The following is a 22137-nucleotide window of genomic DNA, read 5'->3' as shown; positions in this document are numbered from 1 at the left end:
CCTGCGTCACATTAAAAGCACTGGTGAGAGATGACAATTCCCCCACCTTTAAAATGTGGCTACTTGGGAACAGGGCCAATGCTGTTTAGCTATTCTGCTGTATGGTAGTTATTTCAAGATGGAAGCATGTTAACTATTAATTGATAGCAAATATGATAAAAATAAAACACATTTATAAAAGTTATGAGAGCCAGGTCTCCATTATTATTCATATCATCTCCAGCATCTCAGAGTGCTTTGTGTGTAAATCATTAATAAATACCTGCTGAACAAATTAGTGAAATATATGCACTTTTCAGGAAGATATAAGCTACTGCTTTGTGTCAGTTTTAACATTTATATTTTATACAGTGATAACCTTATGACTTGAACCACTAACTTCTCCTGTACAAGTCGTCAAATGTGGAAAGTGTGTGATCTTATAGTCACGTGGTCCCCTACAAATTCCTTACCAGAAATCTAATGAACACATGGGCCAAATCAGGAGATTACAAGTACTGTTACTAAAAAGTACTTGTAAATATTGATTGAAATACTGTACTTTCCAAAATCCAAAAAAGCATAGATCTGCTTTAGGACACATTGCTGAATAGAATCATTTTGTCATAATTTTGCCTGTTTTAAATGACGGGTTCTCTTTCTATAAAATCAGCAATCTAACTTTACAGAAAGATTGTTTCTTTATAATATGAGATCACTCCCACACTTTCAAGCTTGACATTAGTACCAACACTAATGTCAGTGATTTCTTCTTCTTTAGAATCCTTTAAACTAGTGCCTTCTCGACTGGTGCTCTGTTTTGTGATTGGGCATTTCATTAAACATGGATCATTGATCGTCGTAAGAATGAGTGTAAAATCTACTTACAAGAGATGCTTCAGTGGGTGAACTATCTTAGTCTTTCCTAGACTTGCTTGTAGTTTTGTCTGAATTCTCTTCTAAAAAAACTTTTTTATTTTGAGATGATTTTAGATTTACAGAAAAGTTGCATAGAGGGTACAGAGAGTTCCCTTATAGTCTTTACCTAGCTTCTCCTAATTTTAATATGCTAGGTAATCAGGACAGTTTTGTTTAAATGTCTGACTTATTTTTTAAATTTATCAATTCTTTTGTTTTTCCAACTTTTAGGGTCCCAAAGCAAAAAAGGTAGGTGGAAATTATTTCTCAAAATAGTTTTAAAGCACTGACATTGTACAATTTTTAAACGTTTTCCAGTAGTTTTATTATAGTTTATAGAGTTTACTAAGCTTAGTCTTTAGACATTAATGCTATTTAAATCATGGAATAATCCCTTACAATAACAGGACGTATTTCAAATTTGACATAAAAAGATAGTTCTAATTTCACAAAGAGTTTTTAAAATACCTTTTCATTTTTACTTGTGTCTAGATTTGAGGTGTTTTTATTACTTGCGCTCTAGAAAATTTTGGATTAGGAACGCTTTTCTTCATTTCAGATAAACACATAAAAATTTAGTTCTAAAACCTTCTGTGACTTAAAAGCGAACCCTAGGATAATAAGTCTTTAAATGGGTTTCATGGTAACACGTACTGAATTTTTCTGTGCTTTGTAAAAATTTGAGTTCATTAAGGGGTGTCTCAAATAACTTTTTCTCTCTTCTTAGTAGATTTATACCTGAAAGCAGAGATTATTATCTCTTGACTGGCAAACATAGACATAGTTCATTTGATCTAAAAGGTCTTTTTAAATCAGTTGCCAAAGTAGTTTCATGCAAAAATGTGATTTCCACCTATTCTTGAAAAATTGGAAACCTGATAACATCGGACCTACAGTCCTATAAGGGAACAGTTGGCTAGACTAAGTAGCAGCTACCCCTTTGAGAAATGCATAAATTCTTCAGTTTGCTGTCATCCAGACTATGACCAAATCCCTTACATTATTTACCTACCTGGTCCAATAGGGATTTAGGTTTGGAATGCCATCATTAAGGCATATCTGATTAGTCACTACTCTGTTAATTTCCCCGCCATTTTCTGTTATGGAATCAATTATACTCCCTGTGTTCTCATAGCACGTGAATTTGTCCGTACCGCAATTATAATGCCTATCATTTATTGTAATGATTTATCATTATGTGCTGTTCAAGGTCAAGAGCATGTCGTATTAATTTTTGTGTCCATAGCATTTAGTCTGGCACGTAGTAGAAATTCAATCAATATTTGTTGAATGAATATGTGAAACCCCATTTACCCTACCACTACTTTAAAACACTTGGGCCCTTGATTATTTAAGAAGAAATGCTTGGGCTTCCCTGGTGGCACAGTGGTTGAGAGTCCGCCTGCCGATGCAAGGGACGCAGGTTCGTGCCCCAGTCCGGGAAGATCCCACATGCCGCAGAGTGGCTGGGCCCGTGAGCCATGGCCGCTGAGCCTGCGCGTCCGGAAAAAAAAGAAGAAATGCTTATATAAATGTACATTCAATATTTATACAATTCAGCATTTCTTCAAAAATGCTATTGAGTGCCCTCTATGTTTGCTTTTCGCAGTCACTTGAACCCACTACCAACCTGATACTGTTTTAGGGACTGTGGATATAAATAACTGAACAAAATTTATGAAGACTCTGGGCACATTCTTGTGGGGGAAGTGTTCTGGAGGACTACAATCATATATATGTTTGTCTACAATAGTTTATTAGTTTGTGTGGGCATTCATTTTCAGCTTTAGATTGTGAAATCTTAGAGGCATTGTTTTAAATCTGAAAACTCATTGTTCTAATGACTTTGGTACTTAACCATGGATGTATGGGTGCTAAATAAATACATTTGGATTATTTTCTTCATATTGTTGTTTCCCTTAAAGAATGGTGAGATTCATCCTGTGAAATTTGAAACCAAACATAAGGAAAAACTTACTCACTTTTTAATTATTTCCATTCTTAAAGATTATGGTTTGGGGATGAGGTGAGCCTGTAAAGGGAATTACAGTATGGTTAAAAAATCATGGAAAGGTATATTTTATTTCTGATTTCTTAAAGTTTTATTTTAAGGGAAAAAAGTAATAAACACATATGGTACAAAATTAAAGTAGCATAAAAATGTAAAAGTTCCTCCTAGCCAAGACTAAAAGAACCACTGCAAATCTTTTCATTCATTTTGTAATCATTAAAAAGTACACACACACACACACACACACACACACACACACATTTTCTCCCCACATAATGGGAGCATTCTGCACCTTCTAGTTTTCACTTGATGATGTTGCATTTTATTAATTCTATTATACTCACATTTTAACATGACTGAAATTGAGATATGTTTTATGGTTGATAATAACTTACAATCATTGTAGTCCTGAATTGACATCTATTTCCTCCAGAGATGTTTGCTTCTGTCGGTCACTTGGGCTTACTACCAACCTAATACTACTTTAAATTCTCTTCCTGAGAGTTTTTGGACCACACTAATAGTATGAGTCAGACTGCAAATCCACATTAACTGACTTGTGGTTTAAATTTTCAGGGATTTTTTTTTCTTTGTTCTATTCATTTTTCAGGATTGAGCTATGCAAGTTTCCTTGTTGTATCTTTCTGTATTGTAGGTTCATTTGTGTTTACCTATTATTCAGCTATATACAGGCATTTCCTTTTACATTCACATCTTGGGCAGTTCCTTTTTTGGTATAATATCAATAATTTAAATGTGAATCTTACATCTGATGGCATCATAGATTCTATGGAGTAAATATGTCTTGGGGACCTCTTTTTGTTTCAGCACATTGAGGTTATATCACTTCTTTTCATATCTGTATCACATTCCATTGAAAGTATATCTATGATTTTTATATTGTCCCTATTTTTCAGTACTACAAACAAGGTAGAAATGAAGATCCTTGTATATAAGGCCTTGCAAACATATGGAAAAATAGTTGTTTCATTGATGTAGCAGTATTCTAGGCAATAAGAGTACAGCAGCAAGACAGAGTCCCTGTCCTCATGAAACTTACATTCTTTTTTTCCCAGCTTTATTAAGATATAATTGACGTATAACATTGTATTATAAGTTTCAAAGTATACAATGTGATGATTTGACATATGTACGTTTTATGAAATGATTACCAAAACAAGGTTGGTTAATACATCCATCACCTCACGTAATTACCATTTTGTGTGTGTACCCGTGTGTGCTGAGGACATTTAAGATCAACTGTCTTAGCTACTTTCAAGTATACAATACAGTATTGTTAACTGTAGTCACCATGCTGTACATTAGATCCTCAGAGCTTATTTATTTTAATAACTGGAAGTTTGTACCCCATTTCCCCCATTCCCAGCCCCTGGCAATTACCAATTTACTCTCTGTTTCTATGAGTTTGGCTTTTTTAGACTCCACGTATAAGTGAGATCATGCAGTATTTTTCGTTCTCTGACTTATTTAACTTAGCATAATGCCCTCCAGGTTCATCTGTGTTGTTGCAAATAAGATCCTCTTCTTTTTTTGTGACTGAATAATATTCCATTATATATATATAATATAATATTTATAATATATAATATTGTATTAATATGTAATATATTCAATATATAATATTATATTATAATATATTATAATATTATTCCAATTTGTCCAATAATATTATATATTATATATATGTATATCACATTTTCTTTACTCATTCGTCTGTGGATAGACACCACTTAGGTTGTTTTCATGTGTTGGCTGTTGTGAATAATGTTGCAGTGCACATGAGGGTGCAGATATCTCTTCAAGAGAGTGATTTCATTTCATGAAGCTTACATTCTTTCTGCGGAGGGGAGGTGAAGAAAAAATATAATTTCAGATTGCTTTGAATGTGCAGAAAACCAAGAAAGGGGTCAGTGGGAAATGTGGGGTAGGGTATAATGTTATAATGGTGATTTAAAGAGCTAAAGTTTGAGAAGAGACCTGGATGAAATGAGCATTCTAGGCAGAAGAAACAGTTATTGCAAAGACCCATAGTTGGGAATGAATTTGCTGGTTAGAATAGAGTGAGCAAAGTTGAAGTGAAAGATAAAATGTGAGATGGAGGGATGGTGAGGGTTGAGGGGTGGGCAGAAGGGTTGAGGGAGATAAGTAGGAGCCAATTCTTAGCCAACTGGGCCACGGTGAAACGTCTGGGTTTTATTCTGAGTGTGGGAGAGTTGTAAGCAGAGGAGTGACATGATCTGATTTATATCTTTAAATGGTCAGTGGAGAATTCGCTGTAGGGAAGCAAAAGTAGAAGTAGGAGGACCAGTTAGGAAACTGTTGGATCAGTGTAGGTCAGAAGTCTTTACACCAAGGTGAACCTACTTCTAAAAGTAAAACATACTCTTCCCTGGAAAAAATCTACTGTCTTGAAGCCCCGCACCTTTGTTATTGCATCTTCCCCTTTTGCAAGTACGCTTCTGCTTTACAAAACAAAGGTCTATCTCTCATCCATTCTAAATCTTACTGTACTTCATTGCCCTAGAACCTGGGCTATGAAACTAAAGGACCTTTCAAAACACTCATGTTGGCAAGGCTTTCTTTAATCAAGGCACTAATGACTTCTTGTTTTTGTCTGTCTTACAAGTAAGTGGTGAAATGTGGCATTTGAAATATTGAGATATTCTGAATGTCCTATATTTTGTAGTGTGGAGTGGTGGGACTGGTAATAATCTTTATTTAGTGACATTGCTTGTAAGATTGTCAAATGATGATGCAAAAAAAATGCTCCCACAGTGTAATTTATTGATAAAACATTCAGACTCCAAAAATAACATTAATTTTTTTAATGAAGAAAGATTAAGGGTATCGGTAAAAGTGTAAATGAGCTTAATATTTTTACATAGACCTTAAAGTTGCCTTTGAAACTTCATATAATTTAAATTAGTATTATTCATTGCAAAAACTAGGAAATTGTACAAGACTATAGAAAAGGTTATAACACCTGGTACCCTGTTAAAACACCCATCGCTGCATTTACATCAGTATGTTTTCTTCAGAAACCACTGTACTTCGTAGAATGCATGAAATAGCAGAAGACATTGATTATATTGTAGGGAAAAATGCCTTACAGACTGATTAATGCATAGATGAACTTGGAATACTTTGAATTGATTTTATTTGAATAGATTGAGACTGGTGCCCAAGTACCTCCAGGCATGGAACTGTAAAGAATGGGCAAAAAGGGGGCCCTATAGCTCATATCTATACTTATATCCTATTTTAATTTAGGAATACCGTATTCACAAAAAGCTTTGGTTGCCTAAAATTTGAGTCCTGGTTTCCATGGAACATTCAGTGTTTACCCTAAAATATAAATGGTGTTAAGTTCAGGACATTAAATAATTGCATCTTTTAAAACAATGTGTGAGGAAATGGAATCAGTTTATACCTGGCTTATAATAAAAAAAGAGATAGCTTATCATGAGGATGCATATTAACACATTTATTAGTATAGAAACATGAAGTCAAACTGTCTGTGATAGAAAATAAGTATGATATGTCCAGTTGGTTTAACTTTGAAGGCTGGGCTTTGCTAATTAGGTAAATTGACTTTTTTTTTAATACTTCGAATGAGCAAAATCTATAGCTTTAAAGTTTTGATCAATTTAAAATCAAAGCAAGTGGTAAAATAAAATAATTTTTTCAAAATATTATTTTGATTTTCCCATTTCCAGTAATATTGGGCTTAAGATTTTTTGGATCAAACTTTATGCTGAGGGCTTCCCTGGTGGCGCAGTGGTTGAGAGTCCGCCTGCCGATGCAGGGTACACATGCCCCGGTCCGGGAAGATCCCACATTCCGCGGAGCAGCTGGGCCCGTGAGCCATGGCCGCTGAGCCTGCTCATCCGGAGCCTGTGCTCCACAGCGGGAGAGGCCACAACAGTGAGAGGCCCGCGTACTGTAAAAAAGGAAAAAAAAAAAACTTTCTGCTGAAAACAATAAATAATGCTGACTAAAATATATGTGTATAGATCAAAACTTCCATCTTAAAGGAACTTAAGAGCTGATAAGATAATAAGAAATTATCAGGAGAAAACCTAAATTAAGGAAGGAACCAAAGAAGTAATGGACGCACTAAAACTCTTTTTCATGAGGGCATTTGCAGTACAGGGCAAAACTTGAACTTGTGGTTTTAACAGCAACAGTGGGAGCCAAAGACAGTGGAGTGATGTCTTCAATGTGCTGAGAGTAAATAACTGCCAACTTAGAATTCCGTATCAGCTCAAATAGTTTTCAAAAATAAAGGTGAAAGAAAAATATTTTCTCAGGTAAAAACTGTGTTTTTCACCTGCTGCAAAAGAGATTATATGCATAAGGTATAAAACAGTAATCCACATAATAACATGTGGGTTTAAAAAATAGATACATGACAACAACACATAATATTCATCAGTTGATAAGTAGATAAACAAGATGTGGTATATCCATACAATGAAATATTTTTCAGCCATAAAATGGAAGTATTGATACGTGCTATAGCATGGAAGAACCTTGAAAACATTGTTCTGAATGAATAAAGCGAATCACAAAAGATCACACATTGTATGATTCCAGTTATATGAAATGTCCAGAATAGGCAAATCTATAGATAAAGTAGATTAGTGGTTTCACAGAGCTGGGAGGTTGTGAGGAAATGGAAGGGAGCGCTGCTAATGGGTATGGGATTTCTTTTGGGGGGTGATGAAAATGTTCTGAAATTGATTATGGTGGTAGTTGCACAACTCTGAATACACTAAAAGCCATTGAATTCTACACTGTAAATGGGTGAACTATATGGTATATAAGTTTTATCTCAGTAAAACTGTTTTAAAAAGATATATGACATATATATATGTATATATAACATAAATACATAAAACATATATATATAACATATATATATGTTTTAAAAAGATATATTATATAATGTATAATTTGGGTAGGGCAAGGATTAATTGAGTTAAGATGTTCTAAAGTCCCTGTACTGTTTGGTAGTATGATAAACGTATTTATATATTAGGTACATAGGTTGACTTTCTAGGATAGCCACTAAAATGATATAAATAGAGTATATAACTTCCAAACCAGTAGAGGGAAAATAGTGCACTAACAAAAAAATAATCAATTGATGATACCAAGAAATATGAAAAGAAGGCAAGACAAACCCAAAATCAAAAGAGAAAGATTGTCAGATTGGATAAAAAATAAAATCTAACAATAATCTTTTTACAAACACCATCTAAAGAATAAAAATACAGAAGAGTTAAAGTAAGATGATGGAAAAAGTCATGCTATGCAAATAATACAAAGATGAAAGTTGGTATAACTATATTAATAATAGACATGGTAGACTTTAAGACAAAAAGCACTTCTAGAAATAAAGAGGGTCATTTTATGATGATAAAGTTTTGATTAACCAAGAAAATATAATTTTAAATCTGTATATACCTAATTATAATGCCTTGAAATATACATTGCACAGATTCAGAGAACTGTCAGGAGAAACAGACAAGTTCACAATCATAGTGGAAGATTTCTTCTTTCAGTAACTGATAGAAAAGCATTAAAAAAATAAAACAGTAAGGATGTAAAGATTGGAACAACATGAACAAATCATTAGATTTGTTAGAATAAGAATTAGACATATTTAGAACATTGCACTCAACAACTAGAGAATTTTAAGCACATATATTTTTTATTCCAAAACTGACAATGTACTGTGACATAAAACTATTCTCAAAGAATTGAAACAATTCAGAGCATGTATTATAACCTTAATGAAATTAAGCTTAAAAGTCAAAGAAATAAATTATGAACAGGAAGATACAATATGCTGGGAATTTAAAAAAAATTCTCAAGTGGGTCAAGATGGAAGTAAAAAGATAATTTTAACTCAGTAACAAGAAAAATACTTCAAAATTTGTGAATGTGTCTAAAGAAGTACTTAGAGGGAAATATGTAGCCCTGAATACTTTAGAAGATGAAAAATTAATGAAACTAAGCATCATTTTCAAGAAGTAAGAAAAAGAAACTCGAAGTAAGAAGGAGGAAGGAAATAATAAAGACAAATATAAAAATTAATAAAATAGAAAACATACAATAGAGAGGATTTATAACCTCATATCTTTCAAGTCTTCAACCAAATGTTACCTTCTCCATGAGGCCCACGCTAAACACTGTATTTAAAATTGTAATTCATCCCTTCCCCAATGACCCCTGCAGTCTGGAGTCCCTTTGATTTCTCCCACAGCACTTTTCATCTTCTAAACTATTGTATAAATTATTTTACAATTTTGTTTATTGTACCACAGAGCTATATTGTATAGCACAGGGAATATAGCCAATATTTTATAATAACTATAAATGGAGCACAATCATTAAAAATTGTGAATCACTATGTTGTATACCTGAAGCTTAATACTGTAAATCAACTAGTCCTCAATTTTAAACATTATTTTTAAATTGTTTGTTTATTGTTTTTGTCTTTCTCTTCCCATTTGAATATAAGTTCATTAAGACAAGGATTTCTGTTTACTGATGTATCTCAAATACCTATCATATATTAGACTCTCAGTATTTCTTAAAATAGTTAAGTGAACAAATAGGCCACAATTTATTTCTCTGAAAATACTGATAAAATTGACAATTTTCTGGTAAATTTTATCAAAAAGAACAAATGGCATAAATAATCAATACAGGCATTTCTTATTTTATCGTGCCTTGCTTTATTGCACTTCACAGATATGGCATTGTTTACAAATTGAAGGTTTGTGCTGAGCAAGTCTATCTGTGCCATTTTTCCAATAGCATTTGCTCACTTCGTGTCTCTGTCACATTTTGGTAATTCTTGTAATATTTCAAACCCTATGACTTGCTAAAGGCTCAGATGATATTTAGCAATTTTTAGCAATAAAGTATTTTAAAATTTTTTTAGACACAGTGCTATTGTACACTTAATAGACTACAGTATAGTGTAAACATAACTTTTATATGCACTGGGAAACCAAAAAATTTATGACTTGCAATATTCCACCACTTTACTGTGGTGGTCTGGAATCAAACCCACAGTATCTCCAAGGTATGCCTGTATTAGGAATGAAAAGAGAGACATGACTTTAACAATAAATGACATAATTTGAACAGCTTTATATGCCAATAAATTAGAAATTTTAGATGAATTAGACAAATAGAAAAAAAAACCTTCTCACACTGTTTCTTGAAGAAGTAGAAAACCTGAATAGTCCTATAATCATTTAAGAAATTATATCAGTGGTTAAAATTTTTCCCAGAAAGAAAATTCTAGGTCTGTAAGTCTTTGTTAGCTAGTCCTTCATTCAAAGATAAATTATTTCACTTTTATACAAATCCTTCTAGAGCATGAAAAAAGAGGAAACATTTCTCATTAATTTTGAGTTACCTGGGTAGCCTGAGAATAGCATGAGAAAGGAAAATTGAAGCCCATTCATGAACATAAACACAAAATGTCTAAACAAAGTGTTAGCAAGCTCACTTGGAAGTATATAGAATAATAATAAATCATGACCCAATTCAGCTTATTCCAGGGAGGCAGAATTGGTTTAATGTAAGAAATTAAATGAATACAATTAGATGGAGTTAAAAATTCAGTTGCTATGCCTTACCATTTAATAGCTTAAAGGGCACCTCTTTAGCCTGATAGAAGTATCTATATTTTAAATAAACAAAAAACTGCCAGAGAAGGAAAATACTGAAATTAACAAATATTGACTAGGATAATGATTATAAGAGTGTAAATTGGGATAATTACTTTAGAAAACTCAGCTTCAACAACATTGAAAATGCACATACCCACCAGTTTTACTTCTAGGTATACATTGTAGAGAAATTCTTGTATGGACACCAGGATACATACACTCAAAGGTTTATAGCAGCATTATTCATGATAGTAAACTAGAAACCATCCAATGTCAATCAGTAGAAGAATGGATAAATAAACTAATGAGTTACTATTCAGCAGTGAAAATATACAGCTACTGCTATATCCCCCCTTGGGTGAATCTTACAAACCATAATTTGTATCTAAAGAAGTAAATCACACAAAAGGACAAATGTATTATCCTACTTATAGGAACTATCTAGAATAGTCAAACTCATAAAGACAAAAAGTAGGATGGTGATTGATAGGGGCTGGCTTGGGGGCAGAAGGGGAATTAATGTGTCATGGATACAGAGTTTAGGTTTGGGATGATGAAGAAGTTCTGGAGATGGGTGGAGGTTATGGTTGTACAACAATGTGAATGTACTTAATGCCACTGACCTGCACACTAAAAAACGCTTAAAATGGTAAATTTTATGTTATGTATATTTTATGGCAATAAGTAAATTACACTTGTATCCATAAAGTATAATTGGATTTATGAAAAAATTCAAAGGTAAGAAAACTATTGTTTAGGAATATATACATATGTAATAAAACTTTAAAGAAAAACAAGAAGGACATTACAAATATCAGTGATGATCTCTAGGAGTAATTTTTTTGTTAAGTCAATATAACTTTTGGCATATGTTGTGGAAAGAATTCAAATAACTGCACGATACAGCTGTAACAAACCTATTCCCATCGGCTTTGTAATATAAACCAAATTTTTCATTTCTTATAGCTATAAAAATTAAAATAGAATCTGTCTGAATCCTTGTTTCATTCAGCAATAGCTAACATTTATCCTTGGATCATGAACTGACCAGGAAAACGAAAAAACCCAACAATCTCATCAAAAGGCGCATATCTAGTAAAATTTTACTTTTTATGTTTTAATATTTACCTATCAAAATTTGTAATATAAAATGTTGCTTTGTTCAATTGTCTACCGAAAATAATTATAAAATTAACTCAATCCAGAACAAAATTTGTACTGCTTAGAAACTTAGAGTCAAGGAAATTAAAAATTTCATACATATTTTTATAACATAAATATGATAGGAAGATCAACAAAAGTTGTTCAAGTGTATTACACTAAGGTAAGATTCTGTGGGGGAAGTGGAATGGAAATATGAATTCAAAGAGAAAAGAATTAAAATTTTTATTAAAGAAAAGCTTGTTCATATTTTTTTATTTGATATTGGCCGTCAAATCACTATAGTATGTATCGATAGATCCATTGGATATATTTTAAATAGTGATGGATATATTTAAAGGAGTGATGTAAAAGTTTTCTAGAAAGTACAACATTTGAAGTTATTTAAACTTGTGGTAAAAAGTTTTCAATGTCAACTTAAAAATGTGTGAAGGGGGTACATAGCTTTTCAAAATCCTTTTAGGGACTATATGAACAAATAGTTTTTAAAGTTACTAATCAACTACATCTGAGGAGGAGAAACCAGAAAAGAAGTCTAAGAAGGAGGGAAGAAGCAAAATCAGATAGTACCAACCTGAAGGCCAAATGAAGAAAATATTTCAAGATGGAAGAAGAAAACTTCGTCAAATGATGATAACAGATGAGTAAAATGAGGGCCGAAACTTGGCCATTGTCATTGGAAACATGGCCATCTTAAGGGTCCATGACAAGAGAGGTTTCAATGGAACAATAAAAATGAAAGCCTGATTAGAATGGGGCATGCAGAAAATGGGGACGTGAAAGCAGTGGGCAACTCCTTTTAGGCAGTCTAATATAAAGGGTAACAGCATTGGAGCAAAAGAGGAAGAGGGATGTGAAATCCAGGGAGGGAGAGATCTATGAATAACAAGAGGTGTTAATTACAGGACCCAAGTCTTATATAGGCAATAAGGGATAGGATCTAGTGTAAAAGTGGTGGATTCAGACTTAAATAGCAGAAGGTACATCCAGTTAGTTCATCCAGTGTAACAGGAAGGGAGACAAAGGTAGAGGTAGATTAAAAGATCTGGTGTGTAAAGTAGCGTATTCTTAAAAGTTTCTAGTGATGTAAAGTCAACAGCTGAGAGAAAGAGGAGAGGATTTTGGAAGAGTGAAGAGAATGAAATAGCAATAGGAATGCTGTATGGTGCTTAGAGCCTGTTTAAAATGTGTGCTCACAACTTTGAGCTCATGTAGTTTTCTCTGGCAAGGTCCAGCTGCTCCTATTGCTAGCTCAGAATAAGTGGGGAGTTGGGTTTAACTAGAACTAGGAATTTGCCCGCTGAGCTTCTCAGAGGGAGAGGAAAATAGGGGAGGCAGAGATATATAAGTTAGTGATTATATGATGAACTGTGAAATCTAACCAGGGTAAGGAAGAAGTGACAGTATGTGGGGGTTGATGAATGGTGAAAAAGTGATAGGGCTAATGTATTGGAGACTCCAGTGGAGCATCCTGCAGTAGGTGAGCCAAAAAGAGCAGGTGGTCATCCAAGAGTCTATGTATCCCTAGGATTAACCACTCAATTGATTCCTAAATTTAGATGGTGCACTTCTCTTTCCATACTCTCCCTTAGGGAAAATGGAAGGGAGGCGGTCATCACCAAGATAGTTCTCAAATCTGTATTCTGTAGCCCTGATCTCTTGGCTACATCTCAGTTCTTCAGTTTCAAAGCCTGCAAGCATTGCCTGGATTCTCCACCAGCACTTCATACTAATTAAATTTCTCTAAACAGTTTCTCTTTCAAATTTGAATCTTCTGGACTACTATTCTTCTTTTTTGATTCTTCTCTGACTCCTTCCTCTCCATGTCTCCAGTTTTAATCATTATCAAATAAGTTAGCTTATAAAATATTTATTGGATCCATCCCCCATCTGCATTTCCATTGTCATGACTTTATTAATTATTGTTAATAGTAGCCAAAATGTATCATCTTTACAATCATTTTTTCCCCTAACACCAGGTTTGTTTTCCAGATAATAGCCACAGACCTGGAAAACTTTTAGGGGGTTTCCAATTCTTTTAACACAATGTCCAATCTCTACAGCATAGGCTCCAACCTTCTTTTCCATTCTCATGTCCATCATTACCTCTTCTTGGGGTTTTCCTAGGGCCTATCCAGTGCTCTCCCAACTCCATATCTTATGCCTGCCTTTCCCCCTTGGAGTATCTTCCTCTCATATCTGAATGTTAAAATCTTTTGGGCACAAACTTTAATACTAGATACCCTATAAAAATTTTACTTGATCCCAGCTGTTGAAAACAATTTGGCCTTACTCCAAACTTGCAAAATAACTCTATATCTGTTAGTCATAAAAATATCTTTAATTTTTATAGACATGTAGCAGTGTTAAAGATATTTTTACATGTTTTATTTTAATCCTTACAAAAATGAAATGAGGTTTTATTTAGCACCACTTTAAAGATGTGAAAACTGAAAATGAGAGAATTAACTTGTATATACTTGTCACTGTCACTCTTGCCTTTGAATAATTTATATGTTAATTTTCCTACTTGTTTCCATACTTTGTCCTCAAGGCTTTGCACTTAATAGGCAGTCCTATTTGAATGAGTAGAAGACTGGATTCATGAAAGTAAAAGTGTTTTTCATAATTGCTAGTTGAGGGATATGTGTTTTTAAGTAATTTGAGTACATGTGAATAACCTTTTTAAAAATTGTGGCCTTTATTAAGTCTGGCAGTAAGAAAAAGAGAATCACCAAAGCCGACCAGTCGAAGCAGCTACAAGAGGAGGAGGAGAAACGACAAAAGGAGGAAGGTATAAAACACACAGTGGTAACTATTGTCACATGCAGGTAATACTAACAATAGGTTTGTATTTCTGTCATCCAGTCAGTACTTTTTAAAAACAATTTTCAAAATTTTTAATTTTTTGAATTTAATCTGTTTTATAATAGCTATTTACTATTTAAAGGGTACCCAGAAATTTCTGTTAGTACACGCCAATCATTTTCAGATATATCTTGAAGGAGAGTTGCCAGTTAAAATACAGGATGCCTAGTTAAATTTGAATTTCAGACAAACAGTGGATACTTTGGGATAATTTGCCTCATGCAATGTTTTGGATATACTTGAACCAAAAAAAAGAGTCCACTGTTATCTGAAATTCAAATTCATCTGAGCATCCTATATTTTTATATGCTAAATATGGCAACCCTATCTTAATTAAATTAAGTATAAGATGTTTATACTTATTGATTAAATTAAGGGCATTGGTACTGATTGTGCAGTAAGAATTCTGAAACTGAAATTAAATATGGGGAATATACACTAGCAAGAAATTAATGAAAATTTGGTCATTTAAAATAATAAAAAATCACTTTAAAAATCTGAATAGTTTATAAAAATAGAACTACCATATGACCCAGCAATCCCACTACTGGGCGTATACCCTGAGAAAACCATAATTCAAAAAGAGTCATGTACCACAGTGTTCATTGCAGCAGTATTTACAGTAGCCAGGACATGGAAGCAACCTAAGTGTTCATCTATAAGATGAATGGATAAAGATGTGGCACATACATACAATGGAATGTTACTCAGCCATAAAAAGAAACGAAATTGAGTTATTTGTAGTGAGGTGGATGGACCTAGAGTCTGTCATACAGAGTGAAGTAAGTCAGAAAGAGAAAACAAATACCATATGCTAACATATATATATGGAATCTAAAAAAAAAAAAATGGTTCTGATGAACCAAGGGGCAGGACAGGAATAAAGACACAGATGTAGAGAATGGACTTGAGGACACAGGGAGGGGGAATGGTAAGCTGGGACGAAGTGAGAGAGTAATATTGACATATATACACTACCAAATGTAAAATAGATAGCTAGTGGGAAGCAGCTGCATAGCAGAGAGATCAGCTCAGTGCTTTGTCATGACCTAGAGGCGTGGAATAGGGAGGGTAGGAGGGAGACGCAGGAGGGAGGGGATATAGGGATATATGTGTGTGTATAAGTGATTCACTTTGTTATAAAGCAGAAACTAACAATACTGTAAAGCAATTATACTCCAATAAAGATGTTAAAAAAAATCTGAATATTTCAGATGGTTGTAGCTTTTAGCGTGAAGAACATCTGTTGATTCAGATTCAGGTTTTAAATGTCTGTTCTTAGTTTCCATGTTGATTTTTTAATGTATAATCATATAAATCTTTTTTAGGTGACTCATGATAATAATACAGTATCAGGATCTACATCTTGGTGAATGTTTTATTATATTGGGTTAAACTCATATTCTTCAACATATATTTTCTTTTTTAATAGTGAAAGCAAGGGAAGATTAAGATAGTTACTTCTGGACTTCCCTGGTGGTGCAGTGGTTGAGAGTCCGCCTGCCAATGCACGGGACACGGGTTCGTGCCCCGGTCCGGGAAGATCCCACATGCCACGGAGTGACTGGGCCCGTGAGCCATGGCCGTTGAGCCTGCGCGTCCGGAGCCTGCGCTCCACAATGGGAGAGGCCACAACAGTGAGAGGCCCACATACCGCAAAAAAAAAAAAAAAAAAAAAAAAAATGTTACTTCTGATAATGTAGATGTCACAAGATTATGGAAATCTTCTGAAGATTTTACCTCTTAATTACCCATGATAGATTCGTCATTTTTCATTGATTAAAATCATTATTGGATTGCTATAAACTTTTTGGAAAAGAGAAATATCATTGTGAGCCAGAAATTTTGAGTCATGTTACTTTTTTTAATTTATTTTTATTTATTTTTGGCTGAGTTAGGTCTTCGTTGCTGTGCACAGGCTTTCTCTAGTTGCAGAGAGCGGGGGCTACTCTTTGTGGCAGTGCGCAGGCTTTTCATTGCAGTGGCTTCTCTTGTTGCAGAGCACAGGCTCTAGGCACACAGGCTTCAGTAGTTGTGGCACGCGGGCTCAGCAGTTGTGGCACTCAGGCTCAGTAGTTGTGCCTTGCGGGCTCTAGAGCACAGGCTCAGTAGTTGTGGTGCATGGGCTTAGTTACTCCGGGTCATGTGGAATCTTCCTGGACCAGGGCTTGAACCCGTGTCCCCTGTATTGGCAGGCGGATTCTTAACCACTGCGCCACCAGGGAAGTCCAAGAGTCATGTTACTTTTTTGAAAGAAATGTAGCAGTTTTATTTCTACCACACAGTAAAGGTTGTGACTTCTATCAAATATTCCACCATTACTACATCTTAAATATTTGAAATAATTTTAAGTGCTTAAAAACAGACAAAAAAAAAAAGAAAGAAAAAAACAGACTGAAAATTTCTTTTGTTGTTGTTCTTTAGAGGAAGCCCGTGTGAAATACGAAAAAGAAGAAATGGAAAGACTTGAAATACAACGAACTGAGAAAGAAAAATTGCGAAAACTTGAAGCAAAAGTAAATAAACATTAATGCTATTATTACTGAAGACAAACTATGTGGCTATCAGATCTGTTTGGCCATTTAACGTCATTCTCCCCCATAGCTACCAGTAATATTTAGGCCTATATGAACTGGTTTAATTCATTTTATCCTACCATAAAGTTATGGTGGGTAAATTATTACCCACATTTCACAGATCAGGAAATTGTTGAATAGAGAGATTAAGCAGCTAATAAATTTCAGAGCCAGGACTTAGACAGAAGTAGTCTTGCTTCAGAGCCCGTGCTTGTAACCATTAAGTTATTATTCTCAATCTGTCGTATAGGTAATTAAATAGGGACCAAAAAATGTTCAAATTCTACCTCTCCTTTTAAAATTTCACTTCTCTTTTTCACCAGAATTTTTCATTATTGGATCAGTAGTTCTGTGATATTTTAATCTCAGGACAAAACCTCATTACTATTAAAAAGTGAAGATCCCCAAGGAGTTTTTGTTTATGTTTATCAATATTTACTATATTAGAAATTAAAACAGAAACTTAAAAACATCTATTATATTAATAGAGATTAAACATTGTTAAACATAAACATGAATAAAAAGTAAATACATTAACATATTTAAAAAACAATTACAGTATATATATATTTATTGAAGTATAATTGACATTTAAAATTATATTGGTTTTAGGTATACAAAATAATGATTCGATAGTTGTATATATTGTGAAATGATCCCACAATAAGTCTAGTTAACATCCATCACCACACTTATATATATTTTTTTTAATTAGGGAAATAAGTGGCATTGTTTATATTTTATAAATCTCTTTAATCTCTGACTTAACAGAAGACAACTGGATCTCATACCTACTTCATCATTCCATCTGTTACAATGTGTTATTTTGACTGAAATATGTGAAGAAAATCTGGCCTCACACAGATAGGTAGTTGGAAAAAGGAGGAATGTTGTAACAGCCTTTCAGATAATTGTGGATATTCTTCTCCACGCATGATTTTGCAACATCATACATTGATTGCTTGGAAAAAATTGGTTCACTGAATTATTTGCTTCCAAATGTTGACACATGTTTATCATTCATTATCCCCCCCCCCAAAAAAAAACCACATACATTAGTATCATCTCCAGTCAAATCAGAAAAGTTTTTAAGGATTGGGAAACTGTCAGGCTCCCTAGTGGTGGATATAGGTTTTCTAAAATTCAAATTTTTATTTGAAAGTTTGAATTTTATCACTGGCAACAAATACTTTGGGTTGTTTCCTGAAAGTGACATGCTCAATTCATTTATTTTTGACAGAATGTCTGCCAGAATACTCAAATAGTTGCATAAATGTTTATTTCTGAAGATAGCATTGTCCTTTGTTATGTAGCAGAAGTGCTCTATGCATACTTCCCATTTTGTCACACGGAATATTAAAAAGACATATACTTAAGGTTTGACATCTAATAAAATTAATACATTTCACTTCTTCATCAGATCATTCTTATGTGAAACTGACTGCTATCACCCCTCTCCCCCGAAGAATATGACCGCTAGTATAGCTTATGCCTTGATTTGCGCTAAGGCGCCAGCAGTTTTACACCATCTTGCAAATGTGTACACTGCAAAAAAAGCAAATAAAGTCTTAGTATTATTATTAAAATAGATTTGACCTCACAGATCCTGAAAAAGTTTGGGGGACCCACCAGGAGTCTGCAGATCACACTTTGCACACCACTGTTCCACGTGAAAACTTTTGGAAATATCAGTTACATTTAAACTGATTGTAGTATTCATCTTGAAATTAAATACTTGTCAAGTAAATTTTAGGTGCTACTTATGAAACACAAAGCTGAAATTAAAGAAGATATCAATGTATCTATCCCTATGAAACAGGATCTAGAAAGAAGAAATGAAGAGCTTGAAGAACTTTATTTGTTAGAGGCATGTTTTCCTGAAGCAGAGAAATTGAAACGAGACAGTAGATTGCTTTCTCAGGTAAGACTGATTTTATTTATTTAGCTAATACTTTTGTACCACAAGAGGGAGTTATAATCCAATATCTGTTTAAATAACAAGAAACTTTAAATTTGTCTATAAAAAAATCTCTAATCTGACAAATCTCTCTCATATTGCTTGTAGCAAAGTAAATTCATATAGCTCTGTAGAAATCTATTTGTCAGTAATAAGATCCTTGAAATTTTTATATCCTTTTACTCTGATTTAATTTGGGGGAATCTATACTGAGGAAATTATCCTAAATTAAAATATAAAAAGTTTGAGCCTAAGGCAATCTCGTGTTGCTCAAAACAGTGTAACTTCGGAAACAATGTAGATGATTATCAGGATAAAAAGGAAAAACTGTAATAATATGGCAAAAGATTATAGTATAATTTAAAGCAAAAAAATTGTAAGTACAATATGATTACAAATGTAGAATTTGCATAGACTACAAAATGAATGGAAGGACTAATACTAAAATGACAGTGGCAGTTAAGAATTAGTAGTCATTTGAGAAGTAGAAATTAGCTCAAGTGTTGGCTTTTGTACCTACAGGAGCTATATGATTAGAGAGGAAAGCAAAACTAAATCAACTCATAAATACTTTTTTAAAAATAAAAATATGACAATAAATAGAATTTCTATTTATTTGAAATATTGAGGCTTTTAAATTATTTTGATGAAGAGGAATTTGGTTATTTTAGAGATATCTCAAGTAACTAAAGTCATAATATGTTTTTTGCCTAATATGGAAAACAAGGTTATAAGCTTCAAAAAAGAAGTAATTTCATCTTTGGTTGAATTTTCATCAGTGTGAACCTTCAACCATTTTTATTCCACAGTGGAAACACTACATTCAATGTAATGGGAGTCCTGATCCTTCAATATCCCAAGAAATTAATACTTTTATTAGCTTGTGGAAAGAGGAAACCAATGAGACTTTTGAGGCAGTGACTGCGAAGAGTAAACTAGTGCTAAATGTAAGTATTTAAGTATTATTCTGTAATTTTAAATTATGTAACTTACAATTGTCTGATATTGACTCTAAAACTAGAAATAAATAAAGTATTTTTCAGTTAATAACACTACTACTTCCTTGGCTGTGGAGAAACATATTTGCTCATCTTTTTGTTTTCTTTTTTATTTTTGCCACTCCTAAAAACCTCTTGCCACCTTAGGTAAGATCAGCCTAACATAAATTTGAAATAGTAACTGTATGTATATCTAATTCAAGAAAATACCAAGTTGCATCCATTTATGTAGATAACTCAAGTGCAAAAATGTATGATTTTATCCTCAGCCAGAATTGTGCACTATTCAGTGATTCACTACACATATTTTTTTTAATGTTAACTATGAGCCAGGCACCTCTTTTAAGCACTGGAAATACAAAGATGAATAAGAATATCCTACCTTCTGTTTCTGCAAATAGAATGGATAGGCTAACCTGAGGAGCTACCACATTACAAATGCACTTGAAAATGCTAGGGAAAACAATTTAACGACATTTAAATCCACTGCCTAGCTCAAAAGAATGCAAAGGAGAATCTTGGAGGCCATAAAACAATTCAGAAAAGTGGGCAAGTCTAAAAGTCAGTGGCCTCCCAGAGAGTGTCTATTTGTTAACCCCTGGTGGCTTAGCACTGGTTTAAAGGGAAATCAGGAGGCAAAGCCTAGGGTACAAGGAAGGTAGCAAGTTGGATCAGAGATGCTTTTATGGCTGGGAGCCTCAAAAAGGTAATGTAGATAAATAGGGGAAAACCTGCTTTGCAAAGGGAGATGATTAGAGCTTGATTAGCTCACGTTTAGCTTAATGAAGGGAAAACAAAAATGTCTCTACTGAGAATTCTTAATAGTGAGTGAGTCAGGAGTTAGATTGAAGAATTTATCAGAATACAGCACAGAGAGATACAGAGATGAAAAATATCAAAGAGTAATTAACAGACATGTATGATGGAGCAAAAAGGACTAAATGTATATTGACAAGGAGTACCAGAAGGAGACAGGGAGATATAGAAGAAGGAGGGAGAGACAATATTCAAAGAGATAGTGGCTGACGATTTTCCAGAATCCTCAGAAACCCAACAAATCCCAAGTTAGGATACAAAGAAAGGAATCCACACTTAGACACACCTACGTAATATTAGAAACTAGAAGGAATTCACTCCTCTTGGTCCTTTTATCCTTTAATGCTTTTTGTTTCTATTTCTGCCATGTTGTGCTTCTTGTCACTGTGGTTTACTTCTTCTCCATGTTGCTATAAAATGGAATAACTCCAGACTGTTAAGGTCATAACTTGCTCGCCTAATTTAATCTGGAAAACAAGCTTATGAGATTCATTTTACATATGAAGAAACGGGTTGTGACTTGCTTACGGTCCCCTATGAGACCTTAGATGGGCATTACTGTGACTTTCCAAAGACTCCAAAGAGCCTCCCATGAAGTATTTGGATGCTAATGGATTCATCATACAGTATTCTTGCCATTGCATATTCTCTCTCCCAGGGAGGCTGCCATAGCGTGATGCTGGTCCAGGAATCTGCTGCGCTTTGAATAGCAGGAAGGCAGCAGGAAGTAGTACTAAAGTTCACCAGTGATGAGCTGGATGTGACATCTTCCTGTTATGAATGTGGGATACAGAAGCAGAAGTAATGAATAGTAGGGAAGATGAGAAAAGGATAAGTGAAACAAAACAGGAGATAGATGAGTAGAGTAATCAATAATAATAGGAAACTAAAGCAGGAAGCCACAAGACGAACAGAAAGAATTGGATAGCAGTGATCGCATGGTAAACACCAAGTTCCAAATTATCAAATTTATTTATTTGACAAACTCTTATATAATATTTACTATGCCAGGCTTTCTCAGCCTGGTTCAGTTTATTCATGTTGTTGCTGAATTCCCCCCAATAACCCTGTGAGGTATGCACCGTTATCCCCATTTTACAAACAAAGAAGGCGAGGCACAGAGATGTTAAATAACTTG

At 33.9% G+C, this 22137-nt stretch overlaps 1 protein-coding gene across 3 annotated transcripts in view; it reads left to right on the top strand.

Annotated features, from left to right (window-relative positions):
* Window positions 1-22137, top strand: part of DNAI7 (dynein axonemal intermediate chain 7) — an 83896-nt gene that overhangs the window by 8711 nt on the left and 53048 nt on the right. For 2 of the 3 annotated variants that reach the window (XM_089920391.1, XM_022577792.3), the window contains exons 1-3: window positions 17077-17168; window positions 19048-19149; window positions 19995-20132. In XM_089920391.1, coding sequence (XP_089776517.1) covers window positions 17109-17168; window positions 19048-19149; window positions 19995-20132 — 300 coding nt within the window. In that variant the 5' untranslated portion in view covers window positions 17077-17108. Of the gene's footprint in view, window positions 1-1128; window positions 17169-19047; window positions 19150-19994; window positions 20133-22137 lie in introns of those variants that run through there. The other variant, XM_089920390.1, reaches the window with a different exon arrangement.

This window comes from Delphinapterus leucas, chromosome 11 (genome assembly GCF_059928025.1).
Source record: "Delphinapterus leucas isolate spDelLeu-1000000601 "Yukka" chromosome 11, BTC_Dleu_Yukka2, whole genome shotgun sequence".
In the NCBI taxonomy this organism is placed as follows: Eukaryota; Metazoa; Chordata; class Mammalia; order Artiodactyla; family Monodontidae; genus Delphinapterus; species Delphinapterus leucas.
This window is presented reverse-complemented; position numbering and strand designations above follow the sequence as displayed.